The following is a 20,659-nucleotide window of genomic DNA, read 5'->3' as shown; positions in this document are numbered from 1 at the left end:
GTCTGAGAGAGCTGGCCATACCCATCCAGACTGCTTCCATTTTTCCAACCATCTTAAAAAACCCAAGGCCTCACAAGCTGTTTATTTTCGTAAAGACAGCTCTACATCTCTCATCAATCTCTCTTTAAACAAAATAGGCCAAAATACTCTCTTAAAGCCACAGCATCATCACTTTTATTCCTATCAGCACCCAACCAAGCCCGAAGGGAAACTGGTACAACCCTTCTTGCTGCCTTGCTTGGAATTTTTGATTTTGTATCAAACACTGGGCTCTCTGTTCTCCATGGTTCAGTTACACACTAACAACCATTCCAGCGAACAATGTTTTTAGATGTTTATCACAGCTTTACTAACCATTTGAAGCTGAAATAAATATTTGCCCTTTTTATTTTTAATTCAGGCAAGTCCAGATTGAATAAATGCTAATCAGCCCATTCCGTCTAGAATCTGTTTGTAATTATTATACAAACATAGGAGCAGAAGTAGATCATTCAGCCCATTTGGGTCTGCTGTGCCATTCAGTGAGATCATAGCTATTCTGATAATCGTCAACTCCATTTTTCTGCCTTATCCCATATCGCTTGATTCCTTAAAATTTTGTCTAACTCAGCCTTTTTCATTTCTGTCTGAGTTGGTCCCTTCAGGACCCAGCCTTAAGATTGTGCTAACTTGACAGAACTGCAGGAAAGTCTGAAGGCTGTATGGCTCAACTTGCCAGAATTTGGGTGGAAGCTCGAGCTTGAATTTTTTTTATTTTTTAAATTCAAACAAATTAAAATGAGGTTCAAAGATTTATCTATCTCACACCAGAAGGAAGATCTCCAGTGATACACTTTCTACAAAGCACAGTTCTCCAGCTAGATGTTATGAGATAGATAAATGGGAAAAAAGTCTCAAAGTTAAGAATCATTTTGGACTGATTTATAGGGGCATTGAATGTCCACTTAAAGGACAGTGTTCAGTGTACTTGTTGAGTGTTGTTGCGGTTTAAAACAAAAAGGTATTGCTTTCTGTAATTTGATGTGTAAGTTGCCGACAATAATAGTGTTTAATTACTTAGGCTTGAGTCTTTTCACGATAGTAAACATTTTAAAACTATAAAATATTGGAGTACCATCCTTGCAATCATTAATTGGAAGTTCACGTTGCTTTTTAAAAGTTATCTCTAAATATATCCTAAAATGTGGGCCAAATAAAGCCCTAAGTCCAACAAAGATTTCCAACATCTAATTGATGTGGACGTTTATGGGACAAAACAGCTCAATGTTGTGTCAAAACACCAAAATTGTTAAGGTACTACCAAGAGATTTCTGCTAAAATTGCTGGGTTGCAATGATTCACGATTAGAAAGTGGCAAAAACAAATAGCATCCATTAAATGGATGGAATGCTTCCGAATTTGCCCTTCATCAAAGCTGTAGAATGCAAAGATGCAAACTCCTCTTCAAACTCTGAGACACAGGACTCTGTTCCCCTCTTTGTAACTGAATCCTTGACTTCCTGACCCACTGACTGCAATCAGTAAGAATAGGCTTCAACATCACCTCCGCAATAATCCTCAAAACCGGTGCCCCGCGAGGCTGCTTACTCAGCCCCTACATTCCCTATACATGACTATGTGGCCAAATTCTGTTCTAACTCTATCTACAAATTTGCTGATGACACCAACGTACTGGGTCCGGTCTTAAACAACGATGAGACAGAGTACGGCAAAGAGATAGACAGCTTGGTGACATGGTGCAAAGACAACAATCTCTCCCTCAACGTCAGCAAAACAAAGGAACTGGTCATCGACTTCAGGAAGTGGACCACTGTATCAATGGTGCTGAGGCAGATGTGGTCAAGAGTTCCAAGTTCCTAGGAATAAATATTGCCAACAATCTGTCTGGGTCCATCCACGTCGACATTATGGCAAGAAAGCATACCAATGCCTCTACTTCCTCAGGAGGCTAAGGAAATTTGGCGTGTCCCATTGGCAATTTTTATCGATGCACCATAGAAAACATCCTATCCAGATGCATCATAGCTTAGTATGGTCTTTTGAAGAGGTGACAAGAAGATTGATGAAGGCAGTGCAGTAGACATTGTTTATGTGGACTTCAGCAAAGTGTTTGACAAGGTTCCGCATTGTAGACTGGTTAGTAAGGTTAGAACCTTTAGGATCCTGGGGAGCTAGCCAATTGGATACAAAATTGGATCAAAGGTAGCAGACATAAGGTGGTGGTGGAGGGTTGTCTTTCAGACTGGAGGCCTGTGACCAAAGGATTGGTGCTGGTCTGTTGCTTTTCGTCATTTACATAAATGATTTGGGTGTGCATGTAGGAGGTATGGTTAGTAGGTTTGCAGATGACACCAAAATAAGCGGTGTAGTGAACAATGAAGAAAATAATCTCCGAGTACACCAGGACCCTGATCAGATGGGCCAATGGGCTGAGGAGTGGCAGATGGAGTTTAATTTAGATAAATGTGAGGTGTTGCATTTTGGAAAGACAAACCAGGACAGGATTTGTACACTAATGCAAAAGCCCTGGGGAGTGTTGCCAAACAAAGAGACCTAGGGGTGCAGGTGCATAGTCCTTGAAAGTGGAGTTGCAGGTAGACAGAGTGGTGAAGAAGGCATTTAGCACGCTTGCCTCCAGTGGTCAGAACATTTGAGTACAGGAATTGGGATGTCATTGCAGCAATGCAGGACATTAGTGAGACTGCTTTTAGAATACTGCCTACAATTCTGGTCACCCTTTCTGTAGGAAGGATGTTGTTAAACTTTAGAGGGTGCAGAAATGATTTACAAGGATGTTGCTGGGACTGGAGGGTTTGAGTTATAGGGAGAGGCTGAGTAGGCTGGAGCATTTTTCCTGGGGTGACCTCTTACTTGAGAAAGGATGTACTGGCACTGGAGGGGGTGCAAAGGAGGTTCACTAGGTTGATTCCGGAATTGAGGGGGTTGGCTTATGAGGAGAGACTGAGTAGATTGGGATTATATTCATTGGAATTCAGAAGATTGAGGGGGGATCTTATAGAAACATATAAAATTATGAAGGGAATAGATAAGATAGAAGTAGAGAGGATGTTTCCACTGGCAGGTGAAGCTAGGACAAGAGGGCATAGCCTCAAGATTAGAGGGAACAGATTTAGGACTGAATTGAGAAGGAACTTCTTCACCCAGAGGGTTGTTAATCTATGGAATTCCTTGCCCAGTGAAGTAGTTGACGCTACTTCAGTAAACGTTTTTAAAGATAAGCTAGATTTTTTTTTGAACAATAAAGGAATTAAGGGATACCCGTGAGAACGCGGGTAAGTGCATCTGAGTCCACGAAAAGATCAGCCATGATCTTATTGAATGGCGGAGCAGGCTCGAAGGGCCGGACGGCCTACTCCTGCTCCCAGTTCTTATGTTCTTATAGTGGTTTATAAAATCATGAGGTGCATGGATAGGGTGAATAGCTAAGCTCTTTTTCCTAGGGTGGGGGATTCCAAAACTAGAGAACATAGGTTTAAGGTGAGTGGAGAAATCTAAAAAGGAACCTCTTGGGGGGATAACTTTTTCTATGCAGAGGGTAGTGCATGGATGGATTGAGCTGCCAGTGGAAGTGGTGGAATGCGGGTTTAACTATAATATTTAAAAGGCATCTGGATGGGCGAATGAATAGGAAGGGTTTAGAGGGACATCGGCCAAATGCTGGCAATGAGTCTCGGTCAGATTGTGATGTCTGGTCAGCACAGATAAGCTGGAGCGAAGGGTCTGCTTCCGTGCTGTATGACTGTATATGTGGATGTAAATCCCTCTGTAACTCTCTGTCAAACTGGCATTTCTTTTATTCTTTGCTTTTATGAGCCTTTCTCTATGCATTTGTTTTTGTCTCCATGTGTATGTGCACCTCTCCAGTTCTCTGTATGCTGCTATGTGTCTCGTTCACTGTCTAACTTTCTCACCCTCTATTTTTCTTCCTCTCATTCCCTCTACCCACTCTGTTTCTCTGTCTTTGTGTGTTGTTTTTCTTTACAGTGGTTCTGTTCAGATTGAGTGTGTGTGTTCTTGTTTTTGTTTAGTGACTGGTGACATGGTCTAGCTCTAAACACTATGTAAAGAGGTGACTGATCCAAAGCTGAGTGAATAGTGGCCTCCTGATGAAATTGGAGGGAATTCAACTTCTGACATGATGCTGACTCAAAGAGTAATATCTGAATGAAAACTCATTCATTAAATCACTTTGAACTGGCCAACTTATTAGTAGCGTTATATGCTGAGAGATCTAGTAAAGTTGATTTCCTCCACTTGTGGTGTTCCAACTCTCAGGCGTGCTAATGCAAAGACGATGCAGCCGTTTACCAGGTTGCTCCCCAAAGGAGGGATAAGTGCAGCCTGAGGCTGGTGAACAGCTCTGCCTCCCACACCTTTGATCACTTTCAAATGTTTAAGTGGAAGAGGTGTTGAAATTTATGGTACAGCTATTGTGTTTTTTAAATTCATTGTTGGCTTTTGTTGCAACCCCCTGGGTGCCATGCTGTAAAATTGAGCCTCCCTATTCCCGGAGTCCTAAATATTCGGTTTTGTTTCTATAGTATGCACAGTGCCTCAGTTTACCTGACTTTCACAGACCAGGGTTGATCGAAACCATGGGCCAGATTTCAGTACAAACCAAGAATTACTATTTATTACAAATAATTAGATTCTAGCTGCAGCTAAACAGATCTAAACAAACACAGAAATTGATGGAGACGCTCAGCAGGTCTGGCAGCACCTGTGTAGCGAGAAACAGAGTTATCCAGGGTTCTTCAGGTTTTTATTTAGGGAAAATAGATTATTGGAGAACATAGAAAAGCTGGAAAGTCAGTTCTTTTTTCCTGATTCCAATATTAGGATGATCCTTTTCAGTTGGCCAGATCCTTGGTTCAGATGTCTTTCTCTGGATGGTACCACTGGTTTGTAAGAAGTAACTAATTCATTTGGAAAATGCCTCTGATTTATCAATTTAAAAGTTACAGCTTCCAGGACCTGCTGCAGGAAAGCTAACTAGTTTTCTTCAGGTTTAAACTGAGACTTTGCAGAGAACAGAGCTGCTTTTCCTCTCTCTGTGACTCTAACTTGTTTCCAGCTCCAAGCTGCTCGGCCACTCCAGAACGAATCTCTCAGATGTTGGCAAGTGAAAGATCTCTGTCATTGGTTTGTGGAACAAGTGACAGTTATCAATCGGCTTAGTTTTTTCAACAAGAGCTGCATCATTACACACCATTGGCTCCAGACCCTCTGCTAAATGAACTTCACTTACTGCTTGTTCAAACAGTTGTTTACAATGCCTGCCATGGGAATCATGTTACTTGCTTTCAAAACTGCTGCCACTCTTTCAAACACTAGTTTATAAAACAGCTGTCTCTCATTTCAGTCTCCACTTTTGAAAAAACAAAAATAAGAAGACACATACCTTATACTTTTATCCCCCCTGCCTTCCTGGAATTCTTTTGAAAAGGTGATAGGCAGTAATGATGCAGTAAATGGAACAGGAAATGTCTTACTTTAATTTATACTGTTTTAAGGTATTATTTTTCATTTTCTTTCATTCTGCAGAAATGATATCTACAATCACTTGGATAGAATTGATTCGAGTTTGGATAACCTACAGAACTTGCTATCAGGACAGACTTTCAATATGGAATCCGGCACGCTCTTAGATGTGAGTTTGCTTCGGTTGTGAACTGGGAATTTAATTCTCCCAGCTGCTGGACTGGAATTTGAATATAATTACATAAATATGGAATAAAAGCCTAGTATAAGTAATGAGGACCATTAACCTATCAGCCTGTTGTAAAAATCCATCTGGTTTGTTAATGTCCTTTAAGAAAGGAAACTGGCCAGTCTGGCTGATATGTGAATGCAGATTTGCAGCATGACCCTTAACCATTTAGTTGTCTTCAAGAAGCTGGTTCACCCCACTTTGTCGAGGACAATTCGGCATGAATGTTCATAGTCATTAAATCAAAGAAAAAGTCAGTGGCCACTCCTTCTAAATTAAAATTATTTCTGTGCACACTTATCAAGAAGTGACAAAACATGAGTAGATGTAAAGCAAAATCTGAGACAGTGTTACTTGAATAGACTTTGCTACAGGAACAACTGAGTTAGTGTTGAGGGGGAATTGAAGCTCCTGATCTTCCTGGTGGCAGACTGGCTGTGTATTTCTGTGCATATCATATGGTATCTTTTATCCGTTTGGTCAACAGAGGGAACTGTTTTCCTGTCTTTAGGTAGAAGTTTGGAAACTAGCTTTGTTTTCTTTCTTCTGCAGCTGTTTAACCCCTCGCTGTCTGCCATTGACCTGAACTTGCCAGATGTGGAGGGGAACCTAGCAGAAGTAAGTGGAGTAATCCTTGTTCATTATTCTACTTCTGTTCTAGAGAAGGGCTACATTTAGTGAAATGATCTCAAATGAATCAGACTTTCCCATTACAATCAGTGTGAAAGCTGTAGTTCAGTACTGTGGGATCTTTCCCATCAGAGAAAACAATATGGTTAGAGCGCAATACTGTGAATCCTGAAAATTTGAAATGAAAGGAAAGTGTCTTTTGGTTTTAAATAGATTTAGCAGTGTCTGTGGAGAGAAACGGTGATGGTTCTTGTCACACGTAACTCTTGTTCGCCATTAATCTACAACAAGCAAGGTTCCTGATTCCTCTGTTTTAGGAGGCTCTGTTTTGGGAGGCTCTGTTATGAGCATTACTCTGAAGTAAGCATTTGACAAAAGCAGAGATAGTAGGAACTGCAGATGCTGGAGAATCCGAGACAACAAGGTGTAGGGCTGGATGAACACAGCAGGCCAAGCAGCATCATAGGAGCAGAAAGGCTGACATTTCGGGCCTAGACCCTTCATCAGAAAAGGGGGAGGGGAAGGGGGTTCTGAAATAAATAGGGAGAGAGTGGGAGGCGGATCGAAGATGGATAGAGGAGAGGATAGGTGGAGAGGAAACAAACAGGTCGAAGAGGCGGGGATGGGGCCAGTAAAGGTGAGTGTAGGTGGGGAGTTAGGGAGGGGATAGGTCAGTCCAGGGAGGACGGACAGGTCAAGGAGGCGGGATGAGGTTAGTCGGTAGGAGATGGGGGTGCAGCTTGAGGTGGGAGGAAGAACAGGTTAGGGAGGCGGGGACGAGCTGGACTGGTTTTGGGATGCGGTAGGGGGAGGGGAGATTTTGAAGTTAGTGAAATCCACATTGATACCATTGGACTGCAGGGTTCCCAAGCGGAATATGAGTTGCTGTTCCTGCAACGTTCGGGTGGCATCGTTGTGGCACTGCAGGAGACCCAGGATGAACATGTCGTCTGAGGAGTGGGAGAGGGAGTTGAAATGGTTCGCGACTGGGAGGTGCAGTTGTTTATTGCGAACCAAGCGTAGGTGTTCTGCAAAGCGGTCCCCGAGCCTCCGCTTGGTTTCCCCGATGTAGAGGAAGCCACACCGGGTACAGCAGATGCAGTATACCACATTGGCAGATGTGCAGGTGAACATCTGCTTGATGTGGAAAGTCTTCTTGGGGCCTGGGATGGGGGTGAGGGAGGAGGTATGGGGGCAGGTGTAGCACTTCCTGCGGTTGCAGGGAAAAGTACCGGGTGTGGTGGAGCTGGAGGGGAGTGTGGAGCGGACAAGGGAGTCACGGAGAGAGTGGTCCCTCCGGAAAGCAGATAAGGGTGGGGAGGGAAAGATGTCTTTGGTGGTGGGGTCGGATTGCAGATGGTGGAAGTGTCGGAGGATGATGGGTTGGATCCGGAGGTTGGTGGGGTGGTACGTGAGGACGAGGGGGATTCTTTTTTGGTTTTTATTGCGTGGACAGGGTGTGAGGGATGAGCTGCGGGAGATGTGGGAGACACGGTTGAGGGCGTGCTCGACCACTGAGGGGGGGATGTTACGGTCCTTGAAAAACGAGGACAACTGAGATGTACGGGAGTGGAATGCCTCATCCTGGGAGCAGATGCGGCGGAGGCGAAGGAATTGGGAATTGCGTTTATTTGACAAAAGCAAGTGTTTTATCAATCTTCCCAAATTACTAACTTCTTTTTACCTCTCTCTGCTAATTAACTTTGCAGATGCAAGATATGATGGGCTGTCAGGATCAGAAAGGTTCGGCGACAAGCACTTTGGAGGCAGGTAATTTAAAGGGAGTTTGCAAAATCTTCTTAAACCTAGACCGAGAGTATTTCCCCAAATGCTGTCCGCTCTGAGTTAAAATGTCTTGCACTTACCTGACTTCTTTCTCATCCCTGTGAAATCTCAAAGAACTTCACAGCCGCCAAAATACTTTTCAGGTCTTGACAGAGGCAAATGTAGCACACAGCAGAATCCTATAAACCACAGTAATACAGGAATCTGTTTTGAAAGTGAATTACTTGTGGCATTAACATTTACCAGGTTCACTGTGGGACCTCTCTGTTCATGTTCAAATATTGCAGATTTAGTCAGAAATTTTGTATTCTTGATCTTGCCAAACTCTAGTTTTATTCCGAGCAATAGAGATATAAATCGATTTACTGTGGTGCACTAATCTACAAATGCCTGACTGTAAGGCAAGTGTGTTGGTTTCCAGTTATGTTCTCAATTTACTTCTTTATACATGTCTTTTTAATCCTTCTTCCTACCTTCCAAAAAGATGATTGGGTTGGCATAAGTGTAAGCAAATAGAATGAGCCTGGAGCTGATTGGGAGGTGATCTTAATGAAACATAGAAGATTAAGGATCTTGACAAGATAGATCGTGGCAAAATGTTTCCCTTGGTTGGGGAATTTAGATCTGGGATAACATACTCAGAAGAAGGACACAACCATTTAGGACTAAGGTGAGAGAGTCCCTTACTCATGGTTGTGAACCTTTTGCAAATTGCTACCCCAGAGGTTCATGGCAGCCCAGTTGTTTAGTAGATTCATGTCCGACACTGATAGATTTGTGGATAGTGAGGGAAGTGTAACTCCTGTAGAATGCCAGCCATGATATGGATACATCAGGAACCTGTTCATTACAACACAAAGAACGTGTACATACACTGCACCAGTTTCAACTTGACACAATAAGTGACAGCCATTCACTGGGTCATTTCTCAGGACAATGCCTTGACCAATCAGAGTCCACCTGCCTGGTTTAAAATGTAAACCAAGCCTGGCAGTTAACTGTTAATCGACATGAATGGTTGTATTTTCCATGGCAACATCTTTCTGAATCACAGTCCACTTGCCAAACAATTAGAATTCTCCCTTTCATGCCATATAAATATTTGCCCTTGAATTAGTATTCTCATGAATTGTCCTGATACGTACAAGATGAAAAACCTCAACAAAATATGTCTATTTTTCACCAGTGCACAAGTCGTTTTCTTCCATGCAACTATTTAAAGATAATGGAAGGAGTATAGTGAGGGATCACCAAATTAATGGAAGGATTGTTCTATGAGGAAAAGTTAAATAGACTGGGACTATATTCTCTGGCACTTAGAAAAATGAGAAGTGATCTCATTCAAAGATACAAAATCTGTACGGGCTAGATGCAGGATGTGTGCATCTCATGGCTTTGCAGATTCAACTGAGAGCGCCAGTAGGCAAGTCTTAGAGTAAAGACAGGCCATTTACAATTGAGATTAGGAGGAATTAGTAGAAAGGAGAAAGAAGTCCTGCGGGGACAGTTCAGAGAGTTACGTAGGGAGCTAAAAAGCAGGACTACCAGGGTAGTAATCTCAGGATTACTACCTGCCTCACGGGCTAATGAGGCTAGGAACAGAGACAGAGTACAGTTGAACACATGGCTACAGAGCTTGTATAGGAGGGAGGGCTTTAGATATATGGAGCATTGGGATGGCTTGTGGGGAAGGTGGGTCCTATACAGCAAGAACAGGTTGAACCTGAACTGGAGGGGCACTAACATCCTGGTTGGAAATTTGCTAGAGCTCTTCATGAGGTTTTAAGCTAGTGTGGCAAGGGTGTGGGAACCGGAACAACAGGCCAGCAAGTGTGGGGACTGGGGAGAAAAGAGACTGAGATGTGCACAGCACAGAGTAAGAGAGGCAGAGGGAAGTCACTGAACTCCGAGGAACTGGAGGACTGGAATGCATTTACTTCAATGCAAGAACTACAGCAGGCAGGACAGATGAACTAAGAGCATGGATTACTGTATGGAATTATGATGTTATTCCCATTATGGAGATATGGTTAGAGGAGGGGCAGGACTGGCAGCTTAACATTCCAGAATATCACTGTTTTAGACAGGACAGAAAGGGAAACAAAAGGAATGGGGGAATTGCACTACTGATTAGGGATCACGTCACAGCGGTGCTGAGGGAGGACACATCGGAGGAATATTACAGTGAGGCATTATGGGGGAAGCTCAAGAATGGGAAGGATGAAATCTCAATGTTGGGAGTTTTCTGTAGACCTCCCAGTAGCCCACAGGAGCGGATATGCAGTCAGATGCTGGAAAGATGTGAAAAGAGCAGGGTAGTTGTGGTGGGTAACTTCAACTTTCCTCGTATTGATTGGGACTCCCTTAGAGCCAGGGGCTCGGGTGGAGAGCAGTTTGTTAGATGTGTCCAGGAGAGCGCTTTGAGACATTATGTTGACAATCCAACCAGAGAGGAGGCTATACTAGACTTGTCATTAGGGAATGAGCCAAGACAGGTTATCGATGTTTCAGTGGGAGAGCATTTTGGGCTTAGTGACCGTAACTGCATAAGATTTCAAGTAGTCACGGACAAGGACAAGAGTGGCCCTCAGGTGAGGGTGACTAATTGGGCAAAGGGCCAGTTGCATCCAATTTACTCAGGAACTGGGGAATGTGGATTGGGAGCAGTAATTTGAAGTCAAATGTATGTCTGGCATGTGGGAGGCTTCTAAAGACCAGTTGACTAAAATACAGGACATGTATGTCCCTGCATAACTAAAGAATAGGAATGGCAGGATTCAGGAACCATGGATGACCAGGGGAAATTGTAAGGTTAGTCAAAAGGAAAAAGGAAGTAAACAATCAGTTCAGGCAGCTACAATTGGACAAAGCCCTAGAGGAGTATGGAGAAATTAGGAAGGAAGTTAAACACAGAATTAGGAAGGCTAAAAGGGGCCATGAAATGTCTTCAGCAAACAGAGTAAAAGAGAATCCCAAGGCTTTTTCTGCATATGTTTGAGGAAAGAGGGGAGCAAGGGAAAGAGTAGGTCCCCTCAAGGACAACGGAGGGAAGTTATGCGTGGAGCCACAGGAAGTGAGGTAGATCCTTAATGAGTACTTTGTATCGGTTTTCACCAAGGAGAAGGACATGACTGATGTTGAGGTCAGGGATGAGTGTGTGAATACTCTCGAGAATGTCGCCATATTAAAGGAAGAAGTTTTGGGTGTCCTAATTTTCCTTAAGATAGACAAATACCCAGGGCCATATGGGATCTATCCCAGGTTGCTGCGAGAGGCAAGGCAAGAAATAGCTGGGGCATGAGCAGATATCTTCACATCCTCTTTGACCCCAGGCAAGCTTCCAGAGAACTGGAAATTAGCCAATGTTGTTCCCTTGTTTAAGAAAGGAAACCGGGATAATCCAGGAAATTATAGGGTGGGTGAGCCTGATGTCTGTGTTGGGGAGGCTCTTGGAGAAGATGTTGAGGCACAGGATGTATGCACATGTGGAAGAAAACAGACTACTTCGTGACAAGCAGCATGGTTTTGTACGGGGAAGGTCATGTCTCACCAACCTAGTTGAATTTTTTGAGGAGGTAATGACGATAATTGATGAGGGAAGGGCTGTGGATGTAGTCTATATGAATTTTAGTAAGGCATTTGATAAAGTCTCATGTGGCAGATTGGTACAAAAACTAAAATCACATGGGATTTGGGATGGGCTGGCTAGATTGATGCAAAACTGACTTGATCATAGAAGACAGAGGGTAGTGGTGTAAGGGTGTTTTTCAGAATGGACACCGGTAACTAGTGGTGTTCCACAGGGATCAGCCTTAAATCCGGTGTTGCATGTATTATGTATAAATGATCTGGAGGAAAATGTGGGTGGTCTGATTAGTAAGTTTGAAGATGACCTGAAGATTGGTGGAGTTGCTGGTAATGCTGACGATTGTGAAAGGATACAACAGGTTGTAGATAGATTGGCGACTTGTGCACAGAAATAGCAAATGGAGTTTATTCCAGACAAATGCGAGGTGATGCATTTTGGCGGATCAAATTTGGATGTGAATTTTGCTATAAATGGTAGAACCCTTAGGAGCGTTAACATACAGCTGGATCTGGGCGTGCAGGTCCACAGTTCCCTAAAAGTGGCGACACGGTGGCCGTAGTGATTAAGAAGGCATATGACATGCTTGCCTTCGTTGCCCGGGCCATTGAGAACAACAGCTTGTAAACCATCTTGCAGCTTTATCAAACCCTTGTTAGGTCGCATTTGGAGTATTGTGTGCAGTTTTGGTCGCCACATTACCAGAAGGACATGGAAGTTTTGGAGAGAGTGCAGAGAAAATTCACCAGGAAGTTGTCTGGTCTTGAGGGCATTGGCTCTGAGGAAAGGTTAAAAAGACTAGGATTGCTTTCACTGGAAAACCAGTGGCTGAGAGAGAACCTGATAGAGGCACGTTGGCAACATTTCAGAAGCATCTGGATGGTTACATGAATAGGGTGGGAATAGAGGGATATGGACTGAATAAGGGCAGAAGGTTTTTTTTTAGTTTAGTTTGGGCATGATGATCAGCACAGGCTTGGAGGGCCGAAGGGCCTGTTCTTGTGCTGTACTTCTCTTTTGTTCTTTTGAATTTCTTCACTTGGTGGGGAATCTTTGGAATTCTTCCCAAGAGGGCTTTAGAGACTCAACTGTTGGGCATGTTCAAGACTGAGATGGGTAGATTTCTATGTATTAACGTTAATGCAGAAACATTGTGCATAAGGAGGCCACTCACCCCATCAGGCTCAGACTAGCTCTCTGAACAAGCTTCATGACTTAGTGCCACTCATAGAATCCATACAGTGTGGAAACAGGCCCTTCGGCCCAACAAGTCCACACCGAACCTCACAGCATCCTCTTATAACCCACCTAATCTACACATCCCTGAACACTACGGGCAATTTAGCATGGCCAATCCACCTAACTTGCACATCTTTGGACTATGGGAGGAAACCGGAGGAGACCCACGCAGACACGGGGAGAATGTGCAAACTCCACACAGACAGTCGCCCGAGGCTGGAATCAAACCTGGGTCCCTGGTGCTGTAAGGCAGCAGTGCTAACCACTGTGCTACCGTGCTGGCCACTCTGCAGCCCATTTCTTGTAATTCTGCACGTTATTTGAGTTTAAATATTGTCCTCTGGACTGCCTCGATTGACCCCATCTTTACCACATTTCCAGGCGGTGTATTCCATACATGAACCATTTGGTGTATGAAAAAGTTTCGTCTTGCATCACGTTTATTTCTTTCACGGACCTATTTTAAATCTGTGCCCACTTGTTCTTGATGCATTTATACCAAGGGAGATGGGAATAGTGCAGGAAAATGGTGTTGGAGTAGAAGATCAACGATGATCTCATTGAAAGCTAACATGAAGGGCTGGATGTTCTCCTGCAGTTCATATTTCTTATGTTACTAGCTTTTTATTAGAAATGCATCAGTTGTATTTCATGTCCACCAGTTCCCGTTGTAGAATTTAAACTTGTCTCTCTGGATCACTAATCCAAGCTAGTGCCAGGATCATCACCACCCTGGCAGGAGCTGAGCATTGGAATCCTGATGTACTTGTTTGCAGAATGATGACCCTCTCTATAGTCCAGATGCACTGATTTTGACACAATGTCCCTACCTCTGGGCCAGTAGCTCTGGGTTCATGTTCAACGCCAGGGCTTGTTAGCCACAATGGACTGTTTATAACTTTGTTGAGTGGACAAATAAGCAGAATACTAAGAGAATCTATCCTGCTTTTCCCCAAAGGAGAAATAAGCGTGTGTGAAGATACGCTTTAAAAACAAACAATTCTACTGTGAGTCCGATTGGAAAGTAAACCTTGTAAATGTGGACTGTGACCTGTCCTGTGTCACTGTGATAACGAAATCCGTTCTATTCACACGGTCAGTTGCACTGCGCAATCGAATAATTTGTGTCTCTCCTTCTCCCCTTGTTTAGGAAAACAAGTTGTCCAGTACAATGCCCCACCTCTACTAATGGTAGACACCAAAACCAGTGACACAGGGGACCTCCCGGTCTTATTTGAGCTTGGAGATTCTCCGTACTTCCAGACTGAAGACAACCTAACCCTGGATCCCACAGATGATGACCCACTGTCCCTCCTATCAAGCAGCAACTTGTCACACACAAAGGATCCACCTGTCTCCTAACTCCAGGAGAGCCCTCCCCCTATTTTCCTCCACCCAATCACGCTCCGAATGCTGAACTTCTTGTTCAGGGACAGCTTTCTGCTCCAGGAGAGGACACAGGATGAGAGAGTGAAACTGTATCTTTAAATATTTCATTTTAACCAGTTTGCATTTCTAGCCTGATAAACTCTTATTGCAAGTAGAGAGCAGCCTGGGTTCAACCACAGGGAAGTGTATCATAGGGATCCTTCTCCTGTTAAGTCCCAACATCATTGATTAAGGACAAGATCATTGATTGCAGACAGCAATTTTCTAATCTTGATTCTCCTCCTTTTAGTGACAGAGAGCAGTTAGACTCTATTGCCCTAATAACAAGTTCTGTTGGAGGAAAATTTTGAAACCACTATCACTTTTCTCCCTGAGTGAAGAGAGACAGTTTTATTATTTTAATTTCTGTTTTGTGTTGTCCCTACTTTTCACCCCTTCTCCCTCCCCCTTGCCTTCCCTGTCCTCGTTTTTGTATATTTACACTTTAATCCAGTTGCTGATAAGTGAAGATGTATTTTTGATTCGTATATTAAAAAAAGTTTTTTAAAAAAGGTTAATATTCTAGCTTGTACTCTAAAGTCTGCAATGATGTGGTAGAAAGAAGGTTTATTTTTTTATGCACTATATTTTGGAAGCTTATAAAATAGTTTCACAAAGAATCAGAAATTGAAACATAGGGAAAAGGGTTGCTGTTTTGACAGATGAGTATAATCCATGTGCCCTACTTCTCACATTTGTAATTCACATATTCACATTGAAAACAAGCTAAATCCACTGAATTTTTCTTTCCAGTGCTGGTGATAGGTTATTTCAATGGGACAGCAATGGAACTTTGCCAGTAATATAACTGCTGCGTCGTTGGTCTTGGGGGCCCACAATCTCAGCTGACTTGCTAGTGCAGAGGTGAGGTGTGGATTAACCTGCTCAGTCCTTTTTTCAGAGGAGGAGCCCATTTTTCAGAGGAAGTCAGGGCTCCCCCAATTATCACAGCATTTCTCTCTTCTGTTCGTCCATTCCATCCCCAGAATTGTTCTGGAGCAGGTAAGGTCTCTAAAAGAGAGAATATCAGTACTCCATAAGATATAGGAGCAGAAGTAGGCAATTCAGCTATTGAATCTGGAGTCTGCTCCAACATTCAATCGTGACTGAAATGTTTCTGAATCCCATTCTCCTACCTTAGAATCATAGAATCCCCACAAGTGTGGAAACAGGCCATTCGGTCCAACAACTACACCGACTGTGCGAAGAGCACCGCAGCCAGACCCATCCCCCTACCCTTTCACTGTAACTTTGTATTTCCCTTTCCTAATGCACCTAGCCTGCACATCCCTGAACACTACAGGCAATTTAGCGTGGCCAATGCGCCTAGCCTGCACACCTTTGGACCGTGGGAGGAAATCAGAGCACCCGGAGGAAACCCATACAGCCACAGGGAGAACGTGCAAACTCCACACAGACAGTGGCCCAAAGTTGGAATCGAACCTGGGTCCCTGGCACTGAGGCAACAGTGCTCGCCACGGTGCCACCTCTACCTTCTTCCCATAACATTTGATACCCTTTCTTATCAAGAACCTATCTATCTCTGTCTTAAATAGACTCAATGACTTGGCCTCTACAGTACAGTCTTCTGTGGCAATCAATTCCACAGATTAACCACTCTCTTGCTGAAGAAACCTCTTATCACAGTTCTAAAGTATCATCCCTCCCCTCTGAGGCTGTGCCCTTGGTTTCTAGTCTCTTCTGTTAGTAAAAACATTTTCTCCGTGTCCACTCTGTCTACATTTTCTGTAAGATGCCCTCATTCTTCTAAATTCCACTGAGAGCAGACCCAGAGTTGCCAAATGCTTCTGTTCTAACAAACCTGGTGATCATTCTTACAAACCCCTTCCAACACCATTACATCCTTCTTAGATACAGTGCCCAAAACTGCTCACAATATTGCAAATGCAGTCTGACCAGAGCCTCAAACAGCTTTGGGAGTACATCTCTGCTCTTGTATTCTAGCACTCTTCAAATGAATGCCAACATTGCATTTGCCTTCCCAACTGTAGTGCAGTGCTTGCTCAGCACTGACCTTCGGACAGTGCAGCTCTCCCCTCAGTATTGCATCAGTGTGTTGACCAAGGTTTTATCCTCCGCTTTCTGGTCTTATCAAATTATTGTGTTCCTGACCTCAAAGACATCAGAGCATTTCCCTGCTTTATCTGTTTGTTTATTCATGAATATTGCCTGATCCCTGATTTAGAAACTTCTTGTCTGGTCTGTTATCAGTTATAGAATCGTAGAGATGTACAGCGCAGAAACAGACCCTGTGGCCCACCTGACCATGCCGACCAGATATCCTAAATTAATCTAGTCCCATTTGCTAGCATTTGGCTCATATCCCTCTAAACCTTCCTATTCATATACCCATCCAGAATCCTTTTTAAATCTTGTAAATTGTACCAGCCTCCACCACTTTCTCTGGCAGCTCATTCCATACACACACCACCCTCTGCATGAAAAAGTTGCCCCTTAGGCCTATTTTAAATCTTTTGCCTCTCACCTTCAACTTATGCCCTCTAGTTTTGGACTCCCCAACCCTAGCAAAAAGACCATGTGTATATACCCCATCCATACCCCTCGTGATTTTATAAACCTCTATAAGGTCACCCCTCAGCCTCCGCTGCAGAGTAAATAGCCCCAGCCTATTCAGCCTGTCCCAATAGCTCCAATCCTGGCAATATCCTTGTAAATCTTTTCTGAACACTTTCAAATTTCACAACATTCTTCCTATAGGAGGGAGACCAGAATTGCATGCAGTATTCCAAAGGTGGCTGAACCAATATAGGCAGATTTGAAATTGAAGCCATTGATGGTCCATTTGTTTTGGGAAACAACAGAAGGAATCACCTGGCAAGTTCCTGACTCTGGAAACTCGACTCCAAAGCAGCAACAACAACATCACTGAGGAAAGCAGGATACAATAGGAAACAGGGAATTCTGCCAATGAACATTCAACTTGACCAACGAAGTGATCGCTTCACTTTGCTGTAGTCAATTCCCAGCCAGTTCTGTACATTAGTATAAGCCACTGCTCAGTGGCCAGTACACTGTTCGCTGAGTGTCAGGAGGCTGCAGCCTGACTGATCACTCCAGAGACTTGACCACAAAAACCAAGGCTAACACCCTACTGCATTGCTGAGGTAATGCAGCATTGTTGGAGGTAAATGTAAAAGATGCCATGGCATTTATTCCAGAGGCAAGCAGTGGGGTTATCCTGGTGCCCTGACCAATCTTTATCTCCTAATCATTAATGCAAAAGCATTATTTAGTTGTGACTATATTGATGTTTGTGGGACAAAAGCAGAAGTTGCTGGAAAAGCTTGGCAGGTCTGGAAGCATCTGTGAAGGAAAAATCAGAGTTAACGTTTCGGGTCGGCGACCCTGCCTCAGAACTGATTTAGAGTATCCGCAGTTCTTTCAGTTTTTATTTTGCTGTTTGTGGGATCTTGCTGTGTGCTAATCTATGTAACGGTTCCTAAATTGCAATCGCGAGTATACTTTTAAAAGTCAGTCATTTGCTGGTATCCTGAAGTTGTACAAGTTGTTTCAGAAATGCACGTCCCTCTTTCTTTAAACTGACGCGATCAGTTAGGCTGATTCTGGTTTTTCGAATGGTGCCAAACCCAGGGGACAAAGTGGAGTAACTGCTGCTGTAAACCAGATGCACCGTTACAACGGGCACTCGTACTGGTCAGGAGCCTGTCGTCAGGCCTGCTGGCCTGAATCTACAGACTCAAGGCCAAAGTCTTCCTCACACTTCAGTATTGACAACCCAACTCTGACTGATTGTGTTTTATTCTGCCTTTACTCGAGATGAGTTTTAGTTTTGAGTGAATCGCTTTTTTCTTTTGTCTTTCTCTGATCTTTCGGAATCCTGGTGAGCTGTCCAGGTAGTGATGGTATGGTCATTTGAGGATGAGGGATATCGTAGATTCACACAGGAATCGCATACGCAATCTGGTAGAGATAGGGTGGGTTGTCACTGGGTAGTAATCAGGAGCAGGACCCATGCCTGCTCAGAGTGTTGATTCCAATTTACAGGAGCAGTTTGCTGTCTTATCTGGGAGCTGCTGTTCCTTTTCGTTGTGTTTTTTTATTCATTCGGAGGATGTGGGTATTGCTGACGGGGCCAGCATTTACTGCCCATCCTCAGTTGCCCTTAAGGTGGCGGCAGTGGCTGCCTTCTTGAACCACTGCTGTCCACATGCTGTAGGTAGACCCACAATATGATTATGGAGGCAGTACCAGGATTTAGGAACAGCGATACATTTCTTACTCTGGATGGTGAGAGGCTTGGTGGGGAACTTTCAAGGGGTGGTGTTCCCATGTATCTTCTAGGTGGAAGTGGTCATGGGTTTGGAGGATTATGCTGAAAGAGCCTCCAAGGATCCTTCAGGTTCAAACACTTTGAGCAGCCTCTGGTTATAAATGCTGAATGTTAGCAGCTTGAGTGAGTTGGCCCCTGCCTCCCCTAGAGTCTTCCTAAATATGAGAATAGTGGAACAGAAGGAACAAGAAATATAAAGTGACTGATTTCTAAACTGAAGTGTGCATACCCTCGTTTCCTCACTTCAATGCCTCTTCACCCAATCGTTTGTATAATCCGCTCTGAAACCCCTCGGCAGCTTTAACATTCAGGAGTGGGCCTTGACGTTGAACAATGTGTCATTGTCCGAATACTTCCTCGTTCGACAACAAAAGATGTTTGGCATCCTTCCTGTTTGAACGTGTCTGGGTGTGAGTTGGTTTTATTTTGTACATTTTAAGTCTCACAGCTGCCCTTCTGAATGTTTTAAGATGGGTACAACTGGTAACTTTGAGGGTGGAAGAGAGCACCACTGCGTGTAAGCTTGGTATCAGCAGTTTTGGAAATGAATGATGCCTTCAGTCCCTCAAGCCTGACATGCTGTGAAGCATGCACATCCCCATGTACTGTTTTTAAAATGCAACATTGCATTCTGTGTAAAACTGTCCATTGACAATTGGCAGCTGTGTGTATCGGACATGCACAGTGCACTTATTATTGTATTTAAACAGACAATGTCCAAAAATTGTCAAGTGACTGAAGGGGCTTTAAAATGTAGATAAACTGTAAATGCTGCTGTTTAATGCCATAATAAAAAAAATTGTACAGAATCATAAAATGGTTACAGCACCTATATCCATATAAATATAAAGAGAAAATACTAAATACACTGTTCAAAATTCTTCCTTCGTTTGATTTTGGATTATTGCTTTTTGATGGTTAAACGCATGCAGTAGATTATTGAAGGAATATTGGTTTTGTTACTAAATAATAATCTAGAAATCTGAGCTAATCCCACAGCAGGGGATTTCAATTTGCTGAATCTAGGTAAAAATCTTAGTAATAGTGAGCATTGTCCGAAAAACCCAACTGGTGTTCACTCATTTTCTTTCAGGAAGGAAATACCAGCTATGTGTGTCTCAAGTTTCACGACAATGTGGATGACTCTTAACTGCCCTCTGAAATGGCCTTGCAAATATCGTCCTTCATAAGGAGACAGAACACCTAGAACGCTCAGTGCAGTCTCACTGTACAGCTGTAACTGGGCTTCCTACTCTTGTATTCCATCTCCCTTACATTTGCTTTCCTAATTGTTTGCTGCTCCTGCACACTAACTAGTTGTGATTCAAGTAAGAAGTCACTCACATTCCTCTCTCGAGCTTTTGCAGTGTATCTCCATTTAGATAACGTTCTGCTTTCCTATTCCTGTCTATCTTCAGTGTAGAAGGAGCTTTACTCTGACTCTAACCCCTTGCTGCCCCTGTCCTGAGAGTGCTGGATGGGAACAGTGTAGAGAGAGCTTTACTCTATATCTAACCGTGTACTGTCCCTGTCCTGGGACCATTTGATGGGGACAATGTAGAGGGAGCTTCGCTCTGTATCTAACCATGAGCAGAACCAGCCTGGTGGGAGGGTGGAAGGCTTTGTGGGTGCAGTTTATTGCCTAGCTGGCAGAGTCTAGTGGGATAAAATATCTAAACAAAGGTCAATCAGCAACTGATAGGGTGGACAGTGGGAGCCTTTTTCCTCGGATGGTGATGGCTAGCACGAGGGGACATAGCTTTAAATTGAGGGGTGATAGATATAGGACAGATGTCAGAGGTAGGTTCTTTACTCAGAGTAGTAAGGGCGTGGAATGCCCTGCCTGCAAAAATAGTAGACTCGCCCACTTTAAGGGCATTTAAATGGTCATTGGATAAACATATGGATGATAATGGAATAGTTTAGG

At 43.5% G+C, this 20,659-nt stretch overlaps 1 protein-coding gene across 15 annotated transcripts in view; it reads left to right on the top strand.

The window, feature by feature from the left end:
* Nucleotides 1–19,541, top strand: part of hsf1 (heat shock transcription factor 1) — a 107,661-nt gene extending 88,120 nt beyond the window's left edge. For 11 of the 15 annotated variants that reach the window (XM_048617250.1, XM_048617242.1, XM_048617219.1 and 8 more), the window contains 4 exons: nt 5,566–5,671; nt 6,284–6,349; nt 8,071–8,131; nt 14,122–19,541. In XM_048617250.1, the coding sequence (XP_048473207.1) occupies nt 5,566–5,671; nt 6,284–6,349; nt 8,071–8,131; nt 14,122–14,333 (445 nt within the window). In that variant the 3' untranslated portion in view covers nt 14,334–19,541. The remainder of the gene's footprint in view (nt 1–5,565; nt 5,672–6,283; nt 6,350–8,070; nt 8,132–14,121) is intronic. The other 4 variants (XM_048617287.1, XM_048617300.1, XM_048617278.1 and 1 more) reach the window with 2 other exon arrangements.
* The last annotated feature ends 1,118 nt before the right edge of the window (nt 19,542–20,659 follow it).

Source organism: Rhincodon typus, chromosome 2 (genome assembly GCF_021869965.1).
Source record: "Rhincodon typus isolate 14 chromosome 2, sRhiTyp1.1, whole genome shotgun sequence".
Taxonomy (NCBI): Eukaryota; Metazoa; Chordata; class Chondrichthyes; order Orectolobiformes; family Rhincodontidae; genus Rhincodon; species Rhincodon typus.
The sequence above is the reverse complement of the archived record's forward strand: the minus strand, read 5'-3'. Positions and strand labels throughout refer to the sequence as shown.